Source organism: Panthera leo, chromosome A1, assembly GCF_018350215.1.
Source record: "Panthera leo isolate Ple1 chromosome A1, P.leo_Ple1_pat1.1, whole genome shotgun sequence".
Classification (NCBI taxonomy): Eukaryota; Metazoa; Chordata; class Mammalia; order Carnivora; family Felidae; genus Panthera; species Panthera leo.
This window is the reverse complement of record NC_056679.1, coordinates 21593590-21610445: the sequence shown is the minus strand read 5'-3', so window position 1 is coordinate 21610445 and position 16856 is coordinate 21593590. Positions and strand designations below refer to the sequence as shown.

Below are 16856 nucleotides of genomic sequence, written 5' to 3'. Positions count from 1 at the left end.
ATGTAAAATAGAAGCATTCATTTCATGTCTGGTCTCACTTTGGTAACCGAAAGATAAGTGAGATGATTAAACGCTGAGGCAAGTGATGAGTCACTAAATTCTATTTCTGAAATTATTATTACACTATATGTTAACTAACTTGGATTTATTTACATTTTTAAAAAAGCTGAGGCAACAACATGTTCTTGGAATAAAAAATTAATATAATATGCTCTATAGCATTTTATGATAATTGGCTTTAATAATGTGGAACAATTAATAGAGCCATAAAAGTGTATAATTAAACATGTTATTATTACAAGTTAAAATATACTCTCTGTTCCCCATATTGTCATTTAATTGAAAAACAAAAACAAAAACAAAAACAAAGACTTGCCACCTTGCAATCAATTTGAAATAAGCTGCTGAGGAACAACACTATAAAAGGGAAGTATACACTGGAATGCATTACATTTTGGCCAAACAAGAAGGTTTGATTCATTCTGGCTTATAAAGCAAGAAATCAGTGTTTGTGATTTTGAAAAGTCACTGAAACTTTTTCCCTGAACTGGTTCCTTTGTAATACATTTTCTTGAGTTCTACCCATGACTGACACAGTAACAGTCCTGGGATCAGAACCCACACACTATTGAAAAATACCAGATAGACCCCAAAGTAGAGCCAACTGTCGGTGTTGAGGTTGGGGCTTCCCATAAGCCAGTCCGGGAAGAAGGTCATCCACCCGCCATATAATTCACACACGCACAGGGTAATCTGTAGGAAATGCCTGTTAGAGAGAAAGAAACAAGGGATGAAGCTGCCAGCTCAGCCCAGCCTGTCACCCTGAATCCTGACATCTTTTCTTAAATGGCAGCATTAACACCGTCTTCCACAGCAGAAGACCTCTCTGAAGTTGGACCTCAGGTTTCCCACAGTGCTCCTTCAATGGGGCAAGTCAATCTAATCCATGGGAGATCCATGCTTTCTCTGGAGAAGCAATACTGCCCTTCCTAGAAGATTATCCTCAGAGTTAAATAAAGTCTCTCAGGTATCCTGTTCCACTCTTAGGAAGATTTATGGAGGTCACATCTCACCCAGCAAAGAGAGACCTAGATGCGAATCTTGCTACAAGCCACAATTTTACTGGCTGTAAAAGGGGATAGTAATAACAGCTCCTTCCTCAAAGAATATGGTGGAGAGTAAATGAGATACGTGGATATGTAAGTACTCAACAATGCAGATATTATAGATGGTTCAAGTACTAAACAAATGGGTGCATGTAGTAAATCTACAACCAAGATCATAGAGACAAAGATATATCAAGACACCAGGAAGAAATTTCATTTTTCCTGCCAACTATCTAAGTAAAATTGGGTGGGAGGAAAGTGGACTAAATGACCTTAGAGGTTTCGTTCAAACCTGAAATTTTGTGACGAAGCTTTAAAAAATACTTCTTTGATTCAAGACGCTAAAAAGTTGAATGCAATTGTGCCTATTTGACACTGTTTTGGGAATCATCCCCAGGATAGCATCCTATTTGCCCTACGTCACTTTGTCTGAAAGAAGGAAAGGAAGGGAAAGGGTAGGAGGGAGGGAAGAGAGTTCAAAGTCTCAGAGTCTGACTGACAGTGGTTAATCTTCCACCTTTCTCCTCCCTTTCCTCTCTCCTGCCTTCCTCACACCCTCCACAACCTGTTTCTGAAAAGATTTATCCTGCATGTCTAATTCCAAATTAAGAGAATTTACTTGGTGTAAAGTGAAATAGGAGTTTTCTTTTTTTTTTTTTTTTAAGGTTTTTTTATTTTTGAGAGAGACAGTGCAAGTGGGGGAGGGGCAGAGAAAGAGGGGAGGGACAGAAGATCTGAAGTGGATTCTGGATGTGGCCCAAGCTCACGAATGGCAAGATCATGACCTGAGCTGAAGTCGGATGCTCAACCGACTGAGCCAACCAGGCGCCCCTGGAATAGGAGTTTTCAAGATTTGGGGGGCGATTGGGAAAGGGTTGGAGGCATTACCCTTTACTTTCCAAAATATTGGTGAAAAATCATCCAATGCTCTTCACACTTCCTTCCTCGTAGAGTGACTAGGTGGTCCCTACAATCCTATTTCCTATAGTTTTTATTTTGAATCATCTGAAATTATCCTGGTGGCACCACGCTTCCTATCTAATATTGAACAATTTTCATTTCTAATCTAACAAATGAATGTGGTCCTAATCTACTCCAAATGCCATGTAGGCATCGAGACAGCTAATGTTTCTCCTCTCTTCAGCAGGCCAGGAGAAGAGCACTTACCGATAATATTTCTCTTTGACTATGGCATAAATGAGGACCAATGCCAGAGACCCATCCAAGACAACAGTCAGAATTTCCAAAGACACAATGGTTGGGTCAAAATAAAGCCATCTTGCATCAGCTTTGCCATATTCTTTCCCTAAAAGTGAAATACATTTTGTTACTCATCTGGCAACTATTTTTATGACAGTCAGTGAAAATGACCTTTTTTCCCCTAAGGAGGAGACAAAAAGACAAACTGTCACTCCCTACGCTGCCCATAATGCCTTAGTGGAAGGCAAGAGGAGAACGGAGGCTGAAACGCATTTACCGCACAAGTACTAATAACAATATCTTGGTATATTTGTGAAAGGATTTCGTTCCCAAAGTGCTTGCATACATGTGCCCTTTTCACCCCTGCTCTCATTATTATAAGCAACAGAATTCTGAATTAACTCAACACAGCCAGATTTTGCAAAGACCACCTCTAATAATTAGCTTGTTAACTGTGTTACAGTTCCTTACTTCAAAATTCCCATATAAAGTCTGTAGGTATAATCTAGATGTGGGAAAATTATTATTAAGGAAATGTTTATTAAAAAAACATGTGTTTATTAATAATTGAAGAGAAATTGAGCCCTGTACTGGCAGTGGGGAGGTTCGGGGGGAGGAGGGTGGAATGGTAATGACACAGAGAATGAATCCCACATGGACAAAGGGGATGTTTCAGTCCAGACAGGAGTCACTAACAACAGCCACCACAAAGGCCTCAAATGTGTTCACCAGGAAGTGGGCATGCCCTAAAAGATCTTTCCAGACCCCATTATCAGGATTGTTTCTTCTAGAAAGAATGAGGTGAGAAAGTCTTTTTAGAGCAGGACTGAGAGCCATGCACTGGGAGAGCCAACCCACCCTTCCTTCCTTCCTCTCTATTTCCCTCTCTCCCTCCTTCTCTCTCTCCCTCTTCCTTTTTTTTAATTTATCAAACTAATACATGCCAGTCCTAAGATCTCAAATGATCAGAGTAAAAAAAATCAAAGTCTCGGGGCACCTGGGTGGCTCAGCTGGTTAAGCGTCTGACATCAGCTCAGGTCATGATCCAATCCCACAGTTGGTGGGTTCGAGTCCTACATCAGGCTCTGTGCTGACAGCTCAGAACCTGGAGCCTGCTTTGGATTCTCTCTCTGCCCCTTCCCCAGCTCACACTCTGTCTCTCTCTCTCAAAAATAAACATTAAAAAAAATATTTTTAAATGAAAGTCTCACCTCTTCTCTCCTTTCAATACTATTCTCACATTATTTAGACAAGGTATGAATCATCAAATATTAGCTACATAATCGGGATTGGTGAAGCAGCAGGACAAAGCTCTAGTCTCTATTAATGGCCCAAGGTAGGATCCCTCAGGGCTAGGGACAACAGGTTCTAATGAAAGGCTGTCTTGGCAGAAAGAAAGGCCAATAAACAGGATTAGTCATTTAATGAGATAACACACAGACACAAGCTGAGCAGAGACTCTGAAAGGCCAGACAGGGCCAGCAGGACAGGCAGAGCTCTCCTGCTAGTCCTTAGCCGACCGCCAGCCCAGGAATGAACTGAAAAACAACATACTAGTGAAAGGAAGCTTTTCCTGTAAATCTAAACACAAACACAATACCTGAAGTGTTCCCTCTAGTGCACCCCAAGTCTAAGGAAGTGTCACTTAAGAAAAATGTCAGTACTTTAGGAACTAAGAGATTAGTAGTTGTTTAGACACTCAAAAATAACACCATTCATTCATTCTTTAATTCAACAAATCTTCTGGAGCATATGGAAGGTTCTGTGCTGGGCCTGGGGAATGTAGCATCAGCTAGGGCCTAGGGCACAGGTGGCCCGCTGGGAGCTCCCGTTCCATGAGGTTGGACCCTGTCATAAGTGATGGCAACTGAGCATGGGACATGGAGGAAGTGACACTTTAAGCCAGATGAGGGAGGTGAGGTGTTTTGATCACTTCCTCTTCCCCCTGTTGGTGAGGGAAGGAGTCCCACCCTCGGGTTATAGGGATGGCCACATAAGACAGGTGGCACTGGATAGATGAGGTTGATGGCAATTTACTAGTCACACACACTCACAGCCTGGGGAGAGATGACACTGCACCACACAGGGCCACACTGGGTGGGATGGGGGGTGCACTTAGAGACGGAGTGAACTAGGAGGGGCCATAGGAGCCAGCTCTGCAGTAACGACAATGGGGTGGCCTGGTTCCTGAGGCAAGATGGGATTGGCTTCCTCCAATAATTTGGGGGCTGGCAAGGAACTGAAGCCCACTTGCTCCTCAGGGACCCGTAGGCACCATGCCTGGTCCCTGTGACAAGGAGGGTCGCTTGGCTAGGGGACCTCACATGAGGAAGCAGAGTGGGGTTCCTCTTATGGTTAGGCCATGTGAGTCCCTCCAGATTTTATCAGATGTCAAGGCACACATAATAACGGATTTTAATCTCGGGCCTTACACCACAAGAGGTGACCCATGAACTGGGTGAAGGAGAGGGTGCTTCAGGGAGGAGCACGCGCATCACAAAGGCCTGGAACAGAGGGAACACGGTATGTCTGAAATCACATTTAGTTCAGCAGAGCTGAAGGAGACTGTGTGTGTGTGTGTGTGTGTGTGTGTATGCATGCCTGCACGCACGTGGATGGGGCCCAGGGTCACTGCTGGAGAGGAAGGTGGTCCCAGCGCATCAAGCCTCTGGCGTCTCCTCCTCTGCCACCTAACTCTGGTCATTTTTTCTGCTGGTTAAACACCTAGATAGCAAAAGGGCAAACACAGTGTTAGTAAGCCTGATGATGTGATTAGTATCATTTATTCTGTGACTGACTGCCAGGCTCAGGCAGAAGTTTAGAGGGAAAGACACGCTGGGGCTGGAGTAGGATCCCAGTCCCTGAGCCACAGCTGGGCCCTTCACCCCAGAGTGATTAGGAGAGGGTGAGGGGTGACAAAGACTGTCTTCTTGACCAAGTTTGAGTCGGGGTCCTCTGAGCCCTCTCCTCAACAAGGCCCCCCGTCCAGGGCTCTGTCCTCGGCTCGCTTAATCCAGTTTTAGCCAAGAATCCTACTAGGTCACGACAGCAAAAATCCCCCTTTCTTGGTATCTGCTCGCTTCCCCCACCACCAGTTTTGTTGAGATGTAACTGACAAGCAGCACTGGGTAGGTATAAGGTGTGCAACACATTGACTTGGTTTACATCTGTTGTGAAATGACTGCAGTGAGTTTAATGAACATCCATTACTTTACACAGATACAAAAAAAAATAAGAAAAAGAGGTGCTTTCTTCCTGATGATGAGAGCTCTCTTGAAAACTTATAGCAGTGGTAACTAGAGTCATTATGTGGTACATTACATCCTCAGTACTCCTCTATCTTGTAACTAGAGGTTTGCACTTCTTAATCACCTTTATCCAATTCCCTCAATCTCCACACCCCACAAATCTGATCTCTTTTTCTATGAGTTTCAGTTTTGTTTTTGCCTTTTTTTTTTTTAATTAGGATTCCACATATAAGTGAGATCATATAGTATTTGTCTTTCTCTGTCTGGCTTGTTTCACTTAGCACAATGCCCTCAAGGTATAACCATGTTGTCACAATGGCAGAATTTCTTGATTTTTTATGGCTAAATAGTATTCCACTGCATGCACACGTGCGTACACACACACACACACACACACACACACTTTATCCATTCATTCATCAATGGATACTTAGGTTGTTTCCATGCCTTTGCTACTGTGAATAATGCTACCGTGAACATGGGGGTGCAGATACTTGATCACTCTTAATAACTGATCAAATTCCTCATCCACACCCTGTATGTCATATCACCCTGGCCTGCCTGCAGCAAGAATCCTGTTGAGTCAGTGTATTAAGAACCCTCCAAACCTCAATGTTTCTTCTTAGTAATTTTCCATCCACTGACCCCACCTGCTTCTTGGCTATAAAGCTCCACCTTCCTGGGGCGCCTGGGTGGCTCAGTTGTTTGGGCGTCCAACTTCAGCTCAGGTCATGATCTCACAGTTTGTGAGTTCGAACCCTGCGTCAGGCTCTGTGCTGACAGCTTGCTCAGAGCCTGGAGCCTGCTCCAGATTCTGTCTCCCTCTCTCTCTGCCCCTGCCCCACTCACACTCTGTCTCTGTCTCTCTCAAAAATAAATAAACATTAAAAAAAAGGTCCACCTTCCTTGCTGTATTTGGAGTTGAGCCCGATCTTTCTCCCCTGCTACAAGCCCCCACTGTAGTAGTACCTCCTAAATAAATTCTTCTTTATCATCTTTAACCAGTGGCATAAATAATTCTCCTTTAACAGGGTCCACATAATGCTTATAATCCAGCTCTACATCCTTGTGAATCTAAGGATAGTCTACTGATCAACATCTGGGAGGCCTTACCCTAGACCCTCTGAATCAGAATCTGTATTTTAACAAGAGCCCAAGGCAATCTGGTGCACTTTAATGTCTGAGAAGTACTACTTTAATCTATTGGATTTTCCTTTTCTCAAGAATAAAGGACCCCACCATTAAATGGGCTTTCACTTTTTTTAAGGCAAAAAATGTAAACTGAAGATGACTGATAAAAATCATGTTAAGTGGGAAGCGGGGTGCCTGGCTGGCTCAGTTGGAGGAGTGTGTGACTCTTGATCTTGGGGTCGTGAGTTCGAGCCCCATATTGGTTGTAGAGATTACTTAAAAATAAAATCTTTATATAAAAAAAAAATCATGTTAGACATTTGCATTTCATGGGACTAAGTCAAATCTGGGCTGTTCACTTGCTCTGATGCCAGGCCAGGCAGCCAGGGTGGAGGACAATGACTTAGGCTGGGGTCTTTCAGCCTTCGGGCCTCCCAGGCAATTCCCAAGCACAGTTTAATCTGGCCAACTCATCACATTACACACACAAAGGTGCACAAGCAGCATTTCACTCCTAAAGTGGGGATCAGGCTCCCTGAGCTACCATTGGCCAGGACCTGGCAGGCATCAAAGATGACACATGGTTTGCTTTGAGAAGCACTAACTATAGCTCTCTCAATTCTCCAGAAGTTTCCTAACACTAGTGACGAACCGGAGTCCCAACACAGATCCTGGCTGGAGGATCTGATTTCAGAATCAGGGAAGAAAGGAGATAAATGACGCAGAATTTCAGAAGCAAAATCTGAAAGAAGTTACCTTGCACAAGGCAGTTCTGTAATAGTGGCAAAGGACTCTGTTGTTACACGGCTCACTTGTCAAAATTGACACAGTACAAGAGAGGAAGTCGATAACTAACTGATGGAACGTCAACTGATTTACAGTAAGCATGAAGAAGATAGGGAAAATCAGTTAATAGCCCTGCAGAGCAGCAGGAGTTTTGGAAATTATCTACAAGACTACAGATACATATATATAATAAACCGAGAGCTGATATTAAAAGTATGGGAAACACCCAGTTTAAATACTGCAAACTCTTCAATCTGCACTAAGAATATTTTTTAGTATACAGCTTTATTGAGATATGATTCACGTGTCATACAAGGCACCCATTTAAAGTGTCCAATTCAATGGGTTTCGGTACACTCACAGATTTGAATCATCACAATGAAATTTTTCAAACATTTCATTAACCCCTCCCCCTGCAAAGAAACCCATACCCATTATCAGTCATTCATTCTTCACCCTCCTCCTCTGGCACCCCTTCTCCGCATGGTTCTAGGCAACCACCAACCTATAATCTGTGTCTTTAGATTCACCTATTTTGGACATTTCACATAAATGAAATCATACAATTTGTGCTACAGGTACTCATTTAATGGACAGCCACACTTGCAATTAATCTCCTCAAACGTTTCAAATGCAAACATTTTAAATTACTCACACAATGAAGCAATCAAGCCTTCGGAATCTGCGATGTTTCCTACGAAAGACAAGTAGACAAAAGGGCCTTCCTGGAAAGAAAATGAAAACATGCTCTAATTCAGCATCACAACCACAGGATGGCACCGGAGATACATGGCTTCACATGGCCACGTCCCCAGGAGCCCACCTCCTGGTCTGCTCCCTCTGAACATCATACCTGCAAGCACCTACACAAGCCGGTGGGGTGTGATCCTAGAGACTGATGCCCAGGCCTTGCAGACAGAGGGAATGTTTATATAATAAATGCTGTTTTTCAATGATTGGCATTATAAATTTAGAGGTGTGTTCTTATGGGAAAAAATAAATTGAAAATTTTGCACAAGGAAAGAGCTTAAATGTTATATTAAACAGGCTAAATTCTGGATGATTCCAAAAATTTTGTACCTTTGAGAGGTACCTCACAGCAGTTCATTTTGTCTTGCCTCAAAAAAAAAAAAAAAAAAAAATCCAAGATCTCTCTTAACAAAAGTGGTATTCACCTATCTGTATCAGATCTGAAATAATTCTTTTTCCTGCACATAGGGCAAATTTAGGAAAATTAAAACACTTACAGGCTACATTTTAAATTTTAGGTAATAAAATACCTGCAATCACACTTAGTATTTTTCTATCACCGAAATGTTTCTTTGCTTAAAATTTCAAAACTAATTAATTAGAATTCACTGGGGAATCTGACTGGCATGCTGCTCCTTTGAACAAATTAAAAAAAATGTTTTTTAAGTTTATTTATTTTTGAGAGAGAGAGCACAAGCAGAGGAGGAGCAGAGAGAGCAAGGCAGGAGATCTGAAGCAGGCTCCATGCTGTCAGCACAGAGCCCGATGTGGGGCTCAAACTCACAAACCAGGAGATCATGACCTGGGCTGAAGTCAGACACTTAACCGACTGAGCCACCCAGGGGTCCCTCCTTTGAACAAATTTTATTGCTGGTCAATACAACTTTTTTTTCCCATTTCTTTTTTATCAATGCAACTGCTTATATGACATTAAAATCGTATCTCTCCCTATTCCCTGCTCACTTATAGTGCTGCTTCCCAGAGTTTACCATTTAGAGCCACTTCTGTATTTAGTTCTGGGGATTATTGTCCTAACTCACAATATACTTGACACTGCTATTTCTTTAGACATTCTCAATTAGCTGCCAATCCTGAAAAACTATGATTTAATAGATGTCTACCCTCTGCTTCCCCACACTCTACAGGTTTTTGGACAGCATAGGGGTGGAAAACCTTCCTTCTGCGCTCTTAGACCCAGGAGCTGGCCTAAGAATTAACTGACATGATGGACTAACAGGAGGAAAGCACGCAAGTTTTATTTAATATTTCTACATGAACATGGAAGTCCTTAAAAGGAAAACAAAGACCCAAAGAAGCTATTAGGCCAAAAGGTTTATATACTTTTTTACACAAAGAACAATAAATTATGGAGATGTGACAAGACAAAGGGGCTTGGACTAGGGACAGTAAATTGTGGGAAAGTGACTAAGAAATATATGAGGGAAACTAATGGAAGATAAGGGTTATTTTAGTAGGTTTGTTTGTAGAGGCCCAGTTCAGCATCGACTCCCAGTCTCCGGTGATAAGAACATTCTTCTCTTCCTGGTACAGAGAGGGCACCTTTCTCATGGGAAATTTAACGATCTGATTTTAGGTAGAAAGGAGGAGGCCAGAAAGCCTAAGGTAGAAAGCCTTCCCACATCTGCTGCTTTCCAATTGCCTTCCACTCAAAATAATCAATATGCCAAAGTGGCATAGCTTAGAGTGGCATGTCCTAAACCTTTCAAATAGCTATATTATTCTCTTTAATTCTTCCATTAGTTACCCAAATTTGTCACTTAAGTAGTAAACTTAAAACCTCAACTTACTCATCAGTGTTGCACAGCATCTGGGAGGAGAATGCTAGCCCCCACCATGCTTTCTTCTTTTCTCCCCATTTCCAGTGCCCCACTCCTGTCTACTTTGTACATTGCTGAGATTGATTACATTTCCATTCTTGTTCTGTAAACGTTTTTTGTCTTCCTATTTTATTTATATGTAGATTCTAAAGGCTGAAAATCAACAGCATTTACAACATGGTGATTATGTAAACGTCATTCACTGCAAAGGGCTGCAACTTCTCTCTCTCCAGATTGAGTATTTTGACTTGTCATTTAAGAAGAATGTGGCAGCTGGAATATCCCTTATTACACTCACAAATTTCTCAAAATCATGCTATATTTTAGTTTGCTACATATTTGGGCCCTGACTTTCTTATATTTTTGTTTACATTACAGTTTGTAATTGCCTTTCTTTTCTCTGACTGAGAGAAGAAATCTGATTTTCTCCCCATCTCATTAATATCTTCCATTTTCTTACCCATGCTAATCCCTGCCAAACAGAAGCTTTAAAGTTGGTTTGTTTTGTTACGTTACTTACTTGGTAAATGGGGTTTACCTCAGAGTATATGTAAACATTATATTCTTTAAAGGAGATTTTAAAAAATTACATAGGAGATAAACAGCAATGTTTAAAAATAAGAAGTACTCCCCATCCACTTTGAAACACTTTATTTTCACCAATTTTTTTTTTTTTTTTTTTTTTTTTTTTTTTTTAGCAGAAACATAGCAGGAAATACACACCACTTCCCTGGCTTGGCCTGGGGACTTTCTAGATAAAATACAGCCACTGGTCTGGCCAGTGGGAGCAATAAGGCTGGGCTGAATTTGACCCTCTATAGGGCTCAGTCCATCTATCTATAAGATAAAGGACCTCCTAAAATTAGATTGTGGATCTCATCCTAAAACTAGACATGACTTCCAGTCACAATCTGTTTAACTGGAGCATTAGTAAAACACAGACTCTGGCATTAGGTCCAGGACCTTTCCTCAGAAGCAACTCTGTGAGTAAGAACAAGATGGGGATCTGGCAATCTATAACAAGCAGGGACCTATGAGTGTTTAACAAAATTTCTCCCTTTTATATCTACCTGTTTAAGTTCTATTACTTTTTCAAATGCCAGCTCAAATCCTTCCTCTCCAAGAGATCTTCCCAAACCTCTTAGTGATGAATTTCTCAATCTCCTGTGTTCCTAAGTTTGTGCTTCTATAGTCAACTGTCTGCTGGTTATGGATCTCCCGTCCTCATTGGATCAGACATCTTTAGGGTCTGGGATGTTGTCTTATCTTAGAATCGTTAAGAACCCAGGATGATATTTTGTGTCCAGCGTTTGCTAATCTTGAATTAATGACAAGTTCATATAACGAATTACTTAGAAAGATACCTTGAGGGGCTTTTAGAAGGCACTGTATATTTCTTACTATATTAATGTCTCAAATGTAATGGCAGTATGCAGCTGACTGTTTAACAACACAGGTTAGGGGCACCAATCCCTGTGCAGTCAAAAATCCATATATAATTTTTAACTCTCCAAAAACTTAACTACCAACAGCCTACTGATGACTGGAAGCCCTACTGATAACATAAACAATTGATTAACACATATTTTGCATGCCATATGTATTATATACTATATTTTGACAATAAAGTGAGCCAGAGAAAATTAATTATTAAGACAACCATAAGGAAAAAACACTTACAGTATTGTACCGTATTTATCAAAACAACCCACATGTAAGTGGACCTGTGCAGTACAACTCATGACTTCAAGGGTCAGCTATAATATATGTAAAGTATAAAAAATATATTCATGCCTCCACATGCTGATTGGATGCTGCCTCTTCCAGGAAGCAAGGCTTCCCTGATTCTCTTCGTGGGAAGTGGGTGCCTCTCCTATATAGAAACCTGCTTGCTTATCTCTTCCTCAAAACTGTCAGTTCCTTTAGGGAAAAGTCTTTTTCTTTTATCTCTGTATCCCAAATGCCTGATAGATGTACATGCTGACAAATGTTTACTAAAAGAATAAGAAATAAAGGGGGGGGGGGAGTAACAGTTAAACCACCACTACCACCCAAACAATCCATTTGGAAAATGGGCAAAAGAAATGAAGACACATTCCCCCAAAGAGGATATACAGACAGCAAACACATGAAAAGATGTTCCACATCATTAGCGGACAGGGAAATGCCAATTAAAACCACAACAAGTTAGTACTACTCACCCATCAGGATGGCAAAATAAAAAATAGTGACCACACCAAATACTGACAAGGATGTGGATCACATTTCTGGTGGGATGAAAATGATACCATTCTGGAAAACCAGAGTCTGGAAGTTTTTTCTAAAATGAAGTACGCAGTTACTATAGGACCCAACAACTTTCTTGGGCACTTATCCCAGAAAAACAAAAACTTATGTTCACACAAAAACAAGCACACAAATGTTCACAGTGGCTTTATCTGTAATAGCTTAACGCTGGATGTCCTTCAACAGGTGAATGTTACACAAACCTCAGTCCATTCATACTGGAGCACTCCCAAGCAGTAACAAGGAATCAACTATTGATACATACACTCAACAACCTGGATGGATCTCCAGGGGATTTGCTGAGTGAAGAAAGCCAACTCCAAAAGACTATATACTCTCTGATTCCATTCATTCATTCATTCATTCATTCATCCATTCAAAATTTATTTATTTTGAGACAGAGACAGTGAGAGTGGGAGGGGCAGAGAGAGAGAGAGGGAGACAGAGAACCCCAAGCAAGCTCAGCACTGCCAGGGCAGAGCCTGATGCGGGCCTCAGACTCACAAATTGTGAGATCGAGACCTGAGCTGAAACCAAGAATCGGACGCTTAACCGACTGAGCCATCCAGGTGCCCCTTTCACTCCATTTATATAACGCTTTTTGAAATGATAAATTTTAGAAATGGAGGACATATTGGTGGTTGCCAGGGGTTAGTGGCTGGAGGAGGTGGGGGGAGTTGATAGTTGATACAAAAGGAAAACACTAGGTATCCTTGTGGTGTTGCAACTGCTTGATATCCTGTTGTGGTAGACACTTGAAACTACCCAGTTGATAAAATGATACAGAACTTAATACACACACATGTGCCAGTGGATCCAGGGAAATCTGAATGAGTGGACTGCACCAACGTCAATGACCGATATTATACATGTTATCGGGTTTTTTTTTTTTAACATTTTTTAAAGTGTATTTATTTTGAAAGAGAGAGAGAGTTGGGGGAGGGGCAGAGAGAGAAGAGAGAGAGAATCCCAAGCAGACTCTTCACTGTCAGTGCAGAGCTGGATGCAAGGCTCAATCTCACGAACCTCAAGATCATGACCTGAGCCGAAATCAAGAGGCAGATGCTTAACCGAATGAGCCACCCAGGTACCCCTACACTATAGTTTTGAAAAATGTTACCACTGGGGAAAGCTAAGCCAAGTGTACATGGGCTTTCTCTGTATTATTTCTTATAATCACATGTGAATCTACAATTACCTCCCCCTGCCAAAAAAAATTTAATTAAAAAAATCAGACAGGTAGAACAAGAGACATGGAAGAAAGAATAACATTACTAATTGAATAACTTTTTTTAATCAATTGCCAGGACTTTTTAAAATTTAATTTAATTTTTTTTTTTTTTTTTTTTTTTTTTTTTTTTAATTTAGAATAGCCTGGGCCCTGGCCTCAGAGAGCTTATCTAGCTGAGTAACACCAACTTCTAATTCAATATAGACTGGGAAACGATGAGGGGGCCTATGGTTGGGACAATCAGGGAAGACTTCCAGGAGGAGGCAGTCCTAGAGCTGTGCCTTGGCAGGCAGGCTTAGAGATGGAAGGAAGGATAGGGATAGTAGCCCAGGGGTACGAAGGGCAGGCCGTTGTGAGGCCTGGTGGGTCCAGACTCTGCCCTGCCCAGCACTGTAGCCAAACAGTGATGAGCCCCCGACCCTCCCCTTGGGCTCCCTTGCCAGGGCTGAGGGCACTTATACTTGTGTTCTCAGAAGGCCTCAGGCTGGTTTTTACTCCTCCAGGCCTGAGCATGCACAGCTCCTCTGTCTTGAGTACCCAGGCCTGGCTTTTTTTCCCCTAAAAAGAATGTAAATAAAACAAAAAAAAAATTTTTTTTTTTTACTGTAGTTAAATAGACATAAAATTTACCATTTTAACCATTTTAAGTATACAATTCAGTGGTGTTGAGTACATTCACATTCTTGTGCAACCATCACCATTTATCTCCCTCCATAACTGAGTCTTCCCGAACTGAAACTCTGTGTAACTCTGTAAAACTCTGAATAACTCCTCATTCTCCCCCTACCCCTGGCCCCTGGCAACCTTCACTCTACTTTTTCTCTAAGTACCTCATATAAGTGGAATCACCCAATATTTATCTTTTTGTGACTGCCTTATTTCACCTGGCATAATGTCCACAAGCTTCCCTGTGTTGTGGCATGTACCAGAATTGCATGTCTTTTTAAGGCTGAATAACATTCCACTGTATGCATACACCACATTTTGTTGGTCTGCTCATCTGCTGATGGACATTTAGGTTGCTTCCACCTTTTGGCTACGGTGAATAATACTGCTATGTGCACGTATCTAAGCCCCTGGTTTCGATTTCTTTGGATATTTATGTAAAAGTGGGCTTACTGGATCACATGCTAATTCTATGACATTTCTTCTGGTGGTGCACCTTTACTATTTTAATTACTAAAAAATATTATTAAAGGGATACATAATGAAAGTTTAAAAAAAGAACTAAATAAAAAGGTATAAAGTGAAAGGTACAACTCTTTCCCTCCTGACCCCCAATCTCATTCCCCTGAGACACCATTGCTGAGCTTCATGGCAGTGTTCGGGAGCCTTTCCATGTGTAGGTTACCATAAAGCAATAAATGTTGAAAATATCTTCTTCCTGCTATTAATTTTTCAACTATAGTGAAAATTCCAACCATACAATTGAAAATTTCAACTATAGTGAAACTATAGCGATGAGGAAAATTCCACAATGTTTGTTTATTTAAAAAAATTTTTTTTAATGTTTATTTATTTTTGAGACAGAGAGAGACAGAGCATGAACGGGGAAGGGTCAGAGAGAGGGGGAGACACAGAATCTGAAGCAGGCTCCAGGCTCTGAGCTGTCAGCACAGAGCCCGATGCGGGGCTCGAACTCACAGACCGCGAGATCATGACCTGAGCCGAAGTCGGACGCTTAACCGACTGAGCCACCCAGGCGCCCCAGTGTTTGTTTATTTAAATGTTCAAGTTCTGTGGATCAGGATTTCTGGTTTCAAAACATACAAAAGTTCCTATTAGATGCTCTAAAACATGATTGGAACTATAAATCTAATTGTGCTGCTAACAAAATCAACTTAAAAGCTAAGACGTATCATGGCAAATAAAAGTAACCACAGCCAGTGTCAATTTTCATTTAAGGTGTTACAGACATGTGATTATAACCACGGTATTTTGTAGGCTTTCAGACAACTACTACAAGTCAAAGCTCAGATAAAAACAAAAAAAGTTTGGGCTCTGCAAGTTACTGCTCTCTGTAATTCAATGACCACTTTAGAGAAAATACTCAATTTACTATTTCAATATTTAAAAGAAAATTTACTGGGGGGAAAAAAGGCTTCACAGAAATTAAAAAAAAAAAAAAAAAGAGGGGCACCTGGTGGCTTAGTTAGTTGCGCCTCTGACTTTGACTTAGGTCATGATCTCACGGTTGGTTCGGGAGTTCGAGTCCTACATTGGGCTTGCTGCTGTCAACACAGAGCCCACTTCAGGTCCTCTGTCCCCCTCTCTCTCTGCCCTTCCCCCACTAGTGCGCTTGTTCTCTCTCTCTCCCCAAAATAAACATTAAAAAAAAAAGAAAGAAGAAAGAAAAAGAATCCAAATTTCTTTCTTTTTTTTTTTTTTTGTAATTTGTACTAGTATTTGTAAAGGCTAAATTCGTATTCTAATGTATTTGCAAGCTTTTTGTTTTTAGCTTGTTTGAATGAAGAGCCAAAGAAAACAGAACAACATTCATTATTAAGGGTGGGAGACTAAAGTGGAACAGAATAGAATCACTATGTAAATCCTGTCAAAATTTATTAGCATTTCCTATTCAGATTCACAAAATCTCAGCCTAATCAGACTTGATTTTTCCATGTCACGGCAACAGCACCCATCATTGTTTCTGGAAGGATCAGCTGCTCAGCCTCCTATGGACCTGGATGACAAGGCTTTGGTGACTTCATAAATCTATGCTGCCCAGCTGTCGTCCCCTTAATGACATGATGACTTCTGTTTGATGGAACCTGCCGGTGCAGACGCACTGCCGCCTGGTATTAATGGAGGACAGCGCTGGCCTTTTCAGAACCCGCGAAAGTTCTATTGTGCCCACATCGAGGCAGCTTAGTGTTTCATTTAGAACTTGAAAACATCTTTTAAGAATATGCCCTTCCCTGCCAACACAGTTATTCCTCAGATTAAGGATTTGAAAGGAAACTTTCCAAGGCTTATCTCAATTGGACAAGTGCATTGTTACTTTATTACACAGGGACAGGATGAAAATTAAAAGTTAATCCTAGGACAGAGTATGGCGAGAGGGGTCACGAAAAGGACAGAAGAAGACAGAATCAACCTTTGCTGAACTCTGCTAAGTGCCAGGCATCATGCCAAGTGTCCTACATCCTTGCAATTCAAATGTGGCTCGTGAATCCCAACTTGGGCATCTCCCAAGAGCTTGTTAGAAATGCAGAATTTCAGACCTAGATTTATGGAATCAGAATCTGCACTGTGAAAAGATCCCTGGGGTGATTCCTAT

At 41.3% G+C, this 16856-nt stretch overlaps 1 protein-coding gene across 1 annotated transcript in view; it reads right to left on the bottom strand.

The window, feature by feature from the left end:
• Positions 1-259: 259 nt before the first annotated feature.
• The window catches only part of EBPL (EBP like), a 33172-nt gene continuing 16575 nt past the window's right edge, over positions 260-16856 (bottom strand). The window contains exons 2-4 of the mRNA XM_042911585.1: positions 8127-8196; positions 2274-2412; positions 260-766 (exon numbers count right to left, since the gene is read on the bottom strand). Of these exons, the coding sequence (XP_042767519.1) occupies positions 526-766; positions 2274-2412; positions 8127-8196 (450 nt within the window). The 3' untranslated portion in view covers positions 260-525. The remainder of the gene's footprint in view (positions 767-2273; positions 2413-8126; positions 8197-16856) is intronic.